This window comes from Nansenia antarctica, assembly GCF_963989245.1.
Source record: "Nansenia antarctica genome assembly, chromosome: 17".
In the NCBI taxonomy this organism is placed as follows: Eukaryota; Metazoa; Chordata; class Actinopteri; order Argentiniformes; family Microstomatidae; genus Nansenia; species Nansenia antarctica.
This window is the reverse complement of record NC_137687.1, coordinates 15,513,839-15,523,838: the sequence shown is the minus strand read 5'-3', so window position 1 is coordinate 15,523,838 and position 10,000 is coordinate 15,513,839. Positions and strand designations below refer to the sequence as shown.

The following is a 10,000-nucleotide window of genomic DNA, read 5'->3' as shown; positions in this document are numbered from 1 at the left end:
ATCTGTACAGTATAGTATAGTGGATAGTGTACATAGCCTTTATTTATGTAAACCAGCTCCTTTCCCTTCTTTTTTTTCTTTTTTTTTTCTTTCCTAGCACCAGGGGAGCCACCCCTCCCAAATTTCGTTGTTTGGTACCTGTACTATAGCAATGACAATAAAGACCATTCATTCATTCATTCATATATTATTATTATTATTAAGATATTTCATTTTAAAATTCATTGGATGTTGCTTCATCATACATTATACAACAGTTAGTTCCGACCAAGTAATTTGATTGGACAAGAGGCATTCCATGAGTGCCGATATACAGTATAACAGCACTGGGACTTTTAACTATATGTGTCACTCCGCCGCACAGGTGTTCTATTGTTTGTGTTCAGGTTACTAGGCAACAGTCCAGTTGAAGTTCAGTTGCAGAATTTTTTGTTTGTTGGCGGAGCCAAAATAAATGATTAAATAAATAAACAAATCGTAATCTGTTGTCGCTTATTACTGTTACTACTGTTAACTGTTAACTAATAAATGGCGCTGTAGAACTGTTGTATAAAATACAAATTTAATTTCCTGACAATAAGATTTTAGGCAAAATTACCTCAAAACAAACAGTACAGGCCTGGCAGAGCATCACAAGAGAAAATACCAGAGTGTCTGGTCAAGTCAATGGGTTGCAGACTTCAGACAGTTATTGCATGTAAAGGATTATTGACCAAATACTACAAATGAGTACTTTATTTGGACAACAATGGTCATTATATAAGTTCCCCCAAATAGATCAGAGCCCTGAAAGGGGGAGTTTTCTAAATGGTGAACCCAATCTGGAAAAAAATGTTGGGGTAGTGGTGGCCTAGTGGATAGTGAGTTGGATTGGTGATCAGAAGGTCATAAGTTTGAATCCCACCTGGGAACACCACCACTAACTTACCTACATTACTCCAGGGACACTGTCCCTGTAATCTCTAACTGTAAGTGGCTTTGGATAAAAACATCTGCTAAATGTTGTAAATTGAATTAAAGCTGAGAATCTCTATTTAGACCCCATAGTAATTGTTTGATTTTAGGACACTGTGGTATAAAAATAGGTAATACAGGAAAGAGAGACGCCAGTGAGAGAAGAAGAGCTAAGGAAAGAGAGAAGAAAGAGGAGACAGGAAGGTCGAGGGAGGAGAGGACAGATGGCAGACAGAGGGAGTCTCAGACAGACAAAAAAGCAAACAAACCAAAAAGAGATAATTTAGAAAGTAGCTAATGATAACACACATTATGGTCAAATATAGAATTTCAGCCCAATTGTCTTTTGTTTCTGTTTTTGAAGTTTTTTTTAAATGCAATAAGAAAAGTCTGAAAAACATATGCTTCAGTATGTGTCAGTGTCTTACAGTATAAGCCCATATAGGCTGGGCACTCAAATGACACTCAAATAAAATAAAATAAAAAACAATCCCACAAATCAATCAATCATCTCAATCAATCAATCAATCAATCATAAGATATGGCCAAAGACTGAAACCACTTGGAGGTGTCCAAGAGACATAGCCAATAACATAACATAGGGATTTGGTGTGGCCTGGAGGATGCAAACACATTCAGACAGGACTAAAACATTGACATTTTACTTTATTTTTCTGGTATACATATATTGTAAAATTAGCTTAATACATCCTAACATCTCTTCACAGCTTTGTTTAGTCATGGTAATGTTTCAGCAGCATACACAATGTAATAATAATAATAATAATAATAATAATAATACACAATGTGCACAACCAATTCACACTTGATAATAATGTTGAGTGACCCCTCAGGGTCAATGCCTCAACTACATTAACCTTCTGACTTATCCCACATTATACAACAGTTAGTTCCGACCAAGTAATTTGATTGGACAAGAGGCATTCCATGAGTGCCGATATACAGTATAACAGCACTGGGACTTTTAACTATGTATCACACTTGTTTGTGTTCAGGTTACTAGGCAACAGTCCAGTTGAAGTTCAGTTGCGGAACAATTTTTTGCTGGTGGAGCCAAAATAAATGATTAAATAAACAAACAAATCATAATCTGTTGTCACTTATTACTGTTAAGTAATAATAATAATAATATTAATTTATAATAATAAAAATAATAATAATAAAAAACAGCCTAAAAACAAAATAAGTTAAAAACAAAAACAGCCTAAAAACATAATAAGTTAAAAACAGTAAAAAACACAAAATAAATCACAAGAATGAACACAGGTTCAACAGTCAAAGGCCTTTTTTGAATAAAAAGGTTTTTAGGCCTGTATTAAAACATAGTTTATTTGTAAATACTGGGTAAATGCCAGCTGAAACAGGGTTGTAAAATAAAGAGTTACCAAAAGTGCAAATACATTTCCACGAGACAGGGATGTCAAAGAGTTGATCAAAGGTTTGCTTACTTATCAACCTACTTCCCCTGCCCACAACCTCTGTGTGACTGCCAGCCCCATAGGCCTTTCTCTTCTGTTCCTTACTCAGCTCTTGACTGACGTCTTTAAACTGACCTTGGACTGACCTGTAAAACACATTCACATAGTTAGCAAAAGGCACACAGTCTAATGTTGTTGTTAGCTTTTCCCCTATACTATGCCTCCGACTCTACTGCCCCCCCTTGTACTGTCTCTCCAGTGTCCCCCTTGTACAGTCTCTCCAGTGTCTATACTAAAAAAAATACAAATAAAATAAAATACTTTTTCACGACGACTGCCAATGGCCCCTGGCCTGAGCTAGATTACGCCTCCTGCTAGAACTGGTGAATTGATGATTCCCTTCCTTAGTCAAATGTATTGATTGTAATTCACTTTGGAATAAGGCGTCTGCTAAATGCCAAAATGTAAATGTAAAAATGTAAATGTTATCCAGCATACCTTGTTGTTGCAAAAACGTGGGCCAAAGATGACCCCCAGCACAGCGTTGACTGCCTGTGCCACACACAGGAGGCCCTGCAGTCCGCTGGTCACCACCAGAACAGAGAACAGGACCACGTTCCACAACACCACATCCCTGGGCTCCTCACAGGCCGACGCCCACCGCGTTATATCAAATAAGTAGATCGGATCTCTGTAAAGACACGTTTGAGATGGAAATCGATTGATGCTTACAAGACAGGTTGTCTGTTCGTGCCTCTGAGTTAAATCCATGGGAGCATACCAGAGCAATGGACATGAATTTGTTCTTGGGTAAGAGCCAGACATGACATCAAATAATCTATAGTTTCAATCTAGGGTTAGAATCCCCAGGCCCCGCTCACACACACTTACTCTATTTTCTGACGTTTAAGTGGTACGTCCCAGACCGGGCCCTGTGTGCTGTTGTGGAGACAGAGAGGTCCGTTTACCAGGCCTGTCATGCTCACCACACAGCAGAACGCTGCTGCCGCTAGGCCCACACAGGAGTACCCCACCTGGCACAGCATCTGGACACACACATATAATAATAATAATAATAATAACAATAATAATAACAATAATAATAATACATTACACGTATATAGCGCATTTCTAGACACTCAAAGACGCTCTACAAACTGAAAAGATTGAGCAATAATAATAAAAAGAAACAAAAAAATAATAAAAGAAAGTATAGGGGCTTAATTAAGGTAGTGAAACTATCAGTAGCAGAAACATGCTGTTACCCCCAAACGAGGCAAGGCAGGTTATTTGTATACCACATTTCATACAACAGGGGCAATTCCAAGTGCTTTACAGTAAAAAAATACAGCAAGAGGAGCATAGTAAGAAAATAAAAATGACAATGAATAAAAGCAAATATAATAAGTAAATAGAGAAAACGTTTAATAAGACAATAGTTAATGGATAAAAGTCATTGATATAAGTGTCTGTGTTTAATCATAACTGCACAAAGCTCAAGAATTAATGAAAGAAAGCAGAGCGAGGGGAAAGCGCGTCTACCGTCCTCCAAGAGAGAGACAGCTCTGATACGCAGCTACGTGCATGGAACACTGTATGCTAACACAGTACACAGCCAGTCAAAAGAAGAGCGTTCTAGACTGTGGATGGACACATACAGGAACACAGTCTCACCTCAGTTCTGAAGCCACAGCAGCCTTTCTTTGTGCTGCCAGTCACAAACGCCTTGGCCCCGATGAGAACCTCCAGACAACAACAAGGAAAAGCACCATATTAAACCTGACAATAACAATGAAAAGCACCATATTAAACCTGACAATAATAATGAAAAGCACCATATTAAACCTGACAATAATAATGAAAAGCACCATATTAAACCTGACAATAACAATGAAAAGCACCATATTAAACCTGATTACCAGGTGATTACATTGAAATAATATCATTTGTACATGACCCATTCCAAATGAAACATTGCATCCTCATAGTCTCAATGGACGCTGTTTGGACATCCAAGATCCGTCAAATGTTGGGAGGGACTCTCTATTTTCATGTTTTTAAAAACATGTATAAGATTTGGAATAGTAATATTCATAGGTATGAGAAGAGCTGAAGCAAGCCCACTAATAAGTATGAGCAAAACCATAGTTGGTCCTGATTGGAGAGGCCCATGGATATCTGCATCTCATATTCAATTATTCTCACCCACTTTACATTAATTACATTAATTGCAACTTCTTTTCTGAATGAAATCGCCAATTTAGCGACCATGGCAACTAAAAACGTGTTGTGCAGCAGGGTTCCTTTAGTGGAAGGAAATTGAGGCCCTCTGACTCACAAACTTATCTCACAAACATACAAGAGAGCACATGATGACGGTCACATGATGACAATCACATGTCACACCACAGAGGGCTGTCTGACAGATGTGTCCTTTTTCGGGTAAAAGATTTTGAATGTTAAAAACTTTGAATGACGTGAGTCACACTCCGACACCCACACACACACACACACACACACAGAAATGCCCACACACCCACACCCACACAGAAATGCACACGCAATAACTGACTCCAAAAGCAAACGCAAAGCTTATAATCACTACTAGACAGTGACAGCTCTATTATGTACGAACGATTACACCTGACACAACTGACGTGTCAAGCTAATTGTCCCGTTACTTCTGGTGCCCTGAAATAGGGGGACTACGTATATAAACAAAGTGTTGTCATTTCTAAATATTAAAACCAATTTGTACACACATACCTTCAAATAAAAGCTTAGAATCTCTACGTTACCCTTGTAGTAATTGTTTTGATTTCAAATCTCACCAGGAATCCGGACGCCCACAGGCCTGCACCCCACCTGGCCTCTCTGGTCACATGACGCTCCCGCAGGTAGCTCACCTGCAGGTCGGGGAAAAGCAGCAGGGCGTTGGCCAGCATGCACAGGATCGCCATAGGAACCAGGGACAGACCCACACACCGGGAGCACCTAGCAACGCACATCCCCTGGGGTGAACGTTGGACATGGAGGTCAGTATCAAATCAAATCAAGCTTTATTTGTATGGCGCTTTCTCACAAGATGTGACTCAATGCGCTTCACATGATGACAGAGCCGCTCACAAGCAGGAAAAAGGTAAAAAACCTGTACACTGTGCATCCAGGAAAATTCCCTTGCAGCCCTCTATTCACAGAGCGACTACTACCAGTTTGCCTACCAGTGCACAGCATACTTCAGAGCCATTATTTTCTTATATTGCTTTCTCTGATAGAGTTCCAGTCTGATACTAATTGTGTTCCTTGACATACCATAATGATCCTTTGCCATACAGAACTTGTTCACACACAAACAAGACAAGAGAAGCGTCAGGAGCACTGCAGCAGTCAACAACGTTAACAGATTGATATGCTAATGGCCCTTACCTGACTGTAACCTTGAGAGACTTGAGAGTGCAACAGAGAGGAACAGGAGAGATCCTAACAACTGCGAGATGAGGAACCTAAAGTTGCTGCTTGCAAAACACTTAAATACGGTCCAGGTCATGACACATGGCCACCCCCGCATTTGCAAAAGCAGAACATAATACGCTCACGCACACGCACACGCACAGATATATGGACACAAAAAGAAAGCATAGCATATAAAGATGTGTAATCAGCATTAGTCCTGCCTGGCAGTATGTTGTATACAGAAAGGGGAGACAAAGACAGTAACAGAGCTCCTAACAAACGCTCTGGAGATCACTGGGATCTTACACATGTTTATTTGATGTGGAGATAAAGCTGTGTGATATAAAGAGAGGCTGAGTAATATGGGAAAGAGTAAACGTTTAGAGTCTCCTACAGTATACTGTATTTCATATTTTACACCCTTGACTTCACATTTAAGTTCAATACCACCATGTCAATGTATACTCCCTTCACCACAACGAATCTCAATACTATCAGTATGTGAATAGTGCCAAGGATACTAAGGTAAGGCCCATTCAAAGTTTTCAGTGAGCTCTTTATCTTGGGGGCATTTTCAGTTTCTATTTTGGGTTGAAGGAGTCATGTTATTCACACCAAGCTGTGGACACTGTGAATCACTGCTGCTGTGGGAGGACTGTGGGAGGACATATAGGGAAGATATGACCACATCTACCACCCTCTAGCTGAGCCTAGCTGTGTCTAGCTGTGTCTAGCTGAGCCTAGCTGTGTCTAGGGGGGGTAGTGGTGGTCTAGTGGATAGTGAGTTGGACTGGTGATCGGTTGTGAGTTCAAATCCCGCCTGAAACCACACCACTACTAGTGTGCCCTTGAGTAAGGCACTTAGCCCTCAGTTACTCCAGGGGGAATGTCCGTGTAATTCGTAATCGTAAATCTTTTTGGATTAAAAGCGTCTGCTAAATGGCAAAATAGCTGTGCTTAGCTGTGTCTAGCTGAGCCTAGCTGTGTCTAGCCCTGCCCTTCACTGTACTGTGCCCAGGCATAACATTGATCAGAGAAGCAGAAGGGAACACACATTGCACAACTGTTTATTTATCAAGACATTCATCCAACAAACCAGAACCAAAACCAAGACTGTGAGAAAAACAGCCCCTGAAACCTTGAAAGCTTGATTCAGAGCTACTATCGGTTCCCCTCAGAAGCCTGATGATGGCAAGGCTGTCTCTTGTGGTTAATGAGTGATGAGTCATGAGTGATGACCATATCCAGACCAGTCATTGTGATGAAACATCTGTCCATGTCCACAAATCCCACAAGCCATAGTAACACCCACATGTTATGTTGGGGGACAATGTTGATGTGATATACCAATTGACAAGACTAAACAGGTTTTTCAGGTATACTAGTAAAAAATAAAATAAAAAAGCCCATAATGTGGTAGCAATACTGTACATTCTGTTCCACATTCTTTCTGAGGCAACATCCTCACATTACTCACACCAGTGTTGTAATTCTGATTACTCACTCAGATCTAATGACTTCAAGTGCACTGCAGCGATTCAGCCGCTTCAATCATTGAGGACACATCTATCATTAAAAAAAAGAGTCTAAATTCTAATACTTAAGTTTTTATATCTAAAATATCTGATAAACTATTACCTTATCAACGCATGAGAGTATTTGAAATGAAGGAATTATTCTATGACTGAATATTAAAATAACAGTTGAACCCTAACCCATCATAGGTGTCGTCCATCATTGATGCTGCTGAATCTCTGGAGCGCTGGAGAAGCCGTCCAATTAGAATGAATCAGAATCACCACACCTGCCTCAGGAGGGAGGGTGACATCAAACCCATTGTTCCAAATAGGGTTAGGGTTAGGGTTAGGGTTAGAATCCTTGCGATCGTTCTGGCTCGTAGGGCCTAACCCTAACCCTAACGAATTACTAAACCGAGGGAACAAATTACTAAACCGAGGGAATGGATTTACTAAATCGAGGGAACCGATTCACACATCAAATATTTGTTTTCTACCATGTGACCCCAGGGGGGCTCCGTACAAGTCACATGAAATCTGACTTTTTAAAATCCGACCTGGGTCGCGTTCAGAGGTGGTATTATATTGGTCTATATGTCTGATATTTAGCAACGCGCCCCCGTCTGAACTGTCAAGTCGCTTTTAATGCGACTTTTACGTCACTCTGGCAGGGTTGCCAGATGGGATTGACAATTTACAGCCTAACCAGTCTATAGCCGATAAATCCAGTAGCCCATTCGGCGGTAACCCGCCCCATCTGGCAACCCTGCACTCTAGACGCACTTGCTCAAATCTTGCTCATATCTTTGCCGGCTTCCGCTGCACAAAAACGTTAAAATTAATCCGGTTGTAACGTTATCCTATATACAGTATGTTATCATATATATTATATATCATAAATCTAGATATATTTGCAGACAGTATACAGAGTAGACCTGTATCCAACAAAGACACTTAGATTTAGATTTAGTCATCTACAAATTAATTAGACCCCTATACTTTCTTTTATTTATTTTTTTGTTTATTTTTATTTTACTACTCGATCTTTTCAGTTAGTAAAGCGTCTTTGAGTGTCTAGAAAAGCACACATTTTTAAAAAGTATTATTGTAAAAAGTGCGCTGTCCTTCTGCACATGCGGGTCTGTTCCGGGCCGTGGAATGTTCACATGGGAGTCAATGTAGGCCTAGGTCAAATATAGGTCAGATTTTAAAAGTAATGCGAACTGCCAAACAAAAAAATCTGATCTGTGTAAAAAAATCGGAATTGAGCATCAAGACCTGCTGTGTGAACGTAGCCGTAGAGGGGGGAAATAGGGACAGCAAGGAGAAAGAGAGGCAGAGTGCACAACTAACAAAACTGCGGGCTGTAAATCAAAAGAGAGATTTTAATAAACCCAAAAAGACAAGGTACTGGTTTCTATGTATCGTCATCTTGGTGCGTTCTTCTAGCAGTGTGAGTGCGCTGGTGTCTCTTTAGATGTTGTGACTGACTGAAGTTCTTACCACACTGGGAGCAGTGAAAAGGCTTCTCTCCAGTGTGAGTGCGCTGGTGTTGAGACAGATGTTGTGACAGAGTGAAGTTCTTACCACACTGGGAGCAGTGAAAAGGCTTCTCTCCAGTGTGAGTGCGCTGGTGTGTCTTTAGATTACCTAACAGGTTGAAGTTCTTACCACACTGGGAGCAGAGAAAAGGCTTCTCTCCAGTGTGAGTGCGCTGGTGTCGAGACAGAGCTTGTGATTGGCTGAAGTTCCTCCCACACTGGGAGCAGAGGAAAGGCTTCTCTCCAGTGTGAGTGTGCTGGTGTGTCTTTAGAGTAGAAGACTGACTGAAGTTCTTCCCACACTGGGAGCAGTGAAAAGGCTGCTCTCCAGTGTGAGTGCGCTGGTGTCTGATGAGATACCTCTTTGAAGTGAAGCCCCTCCCACACAGATCACAGTGGTGAGGTCCAGGTTTGTCTGTGTGTCTCTGTTTGCGGTTGGGGGGCAGGGGGGTGTCTGAGGTGGTGGGGGGCGGTTTTGGGCCTCTGGAAGGAGCGAGGGGGGTGTCTGTGGTGGTGGGGGGCGGTTGTGGGCCTCTGGAAGACGTCTCTGGTCTGATCACTCCTACCCTCAGCAGTCTGACGTACTCCTCATGGTGGCATCTCTTCACGTGCTTGTGGAGGAACGTCTGGGAGGTGTAGGAGAACGGACACAGAGAGCAGGAGAACGCCTGGGACTCCCCGCTCACCTCTGAGAGAGAGAGAAAGACAGAGAGAGAGAGAAAAAGAGAGAGAAAGATAGAGAGAGAGAAAAAAAGAGAGAGAAAGAGAGAAAGAGAGAGAGAGAGAGAGAGAGATAACATGGAGATCAGATCATAACATGCCGTCTCAGAGAAACATCAGTTTATCATCTCAAAGTAAAAAAGAGTAATCAACCATGTTGAAACCAGACACATTATATAGCACCATAGTGATAGAGAAGTTTATTATAGAGGCATGGAGAGAGGTACGTTTGGAGGAGCTCTTCACGTCCCACAGGAGGTCGAAGGAGATCCCCAGCTCTCTGGCGTACTCTTCTCCATACCAGACCAGCAGCTCCTCCCTAGCAGCCACGGGCTGACAGCAGCGGTACACGATGGTTTCCCTATACTGGACCGCC

The 10,000-nt window shown here is 41.5% G+C and overlaps 1 protein-coding gene across 1 annotated transcript; it reads right to left on the bottom strand.

Annotated features, from left to right (window-relative positions):
• Window positions 1–2,498: 2,498 nt before the first annotated feature.
• Window positions 2,499–5,401, bottom strand: LOC308172419 (transmembrane 4 L6 family member 5; the record flags this gene model as incomplete). Its single annotated transcript, XM_080547327.1, has 5 exons — window positions 2,499–2,534; window positions 2,892–3,084; window positions 3,285–3,439; window positions 4,068–4,136; window positions 5,225–5,401. The coding sequence occupies 5 exons, from the start codon at window positions 5,399–5,401 to the stop codon at window positions 2,499–2,501; spliced, it is 630 nt and encodes a 209-aa protein (XP_080403453.1).
• Between the last annotated feature and the right edge of the window lie 4,599 nt (window positions 5,402–10,000).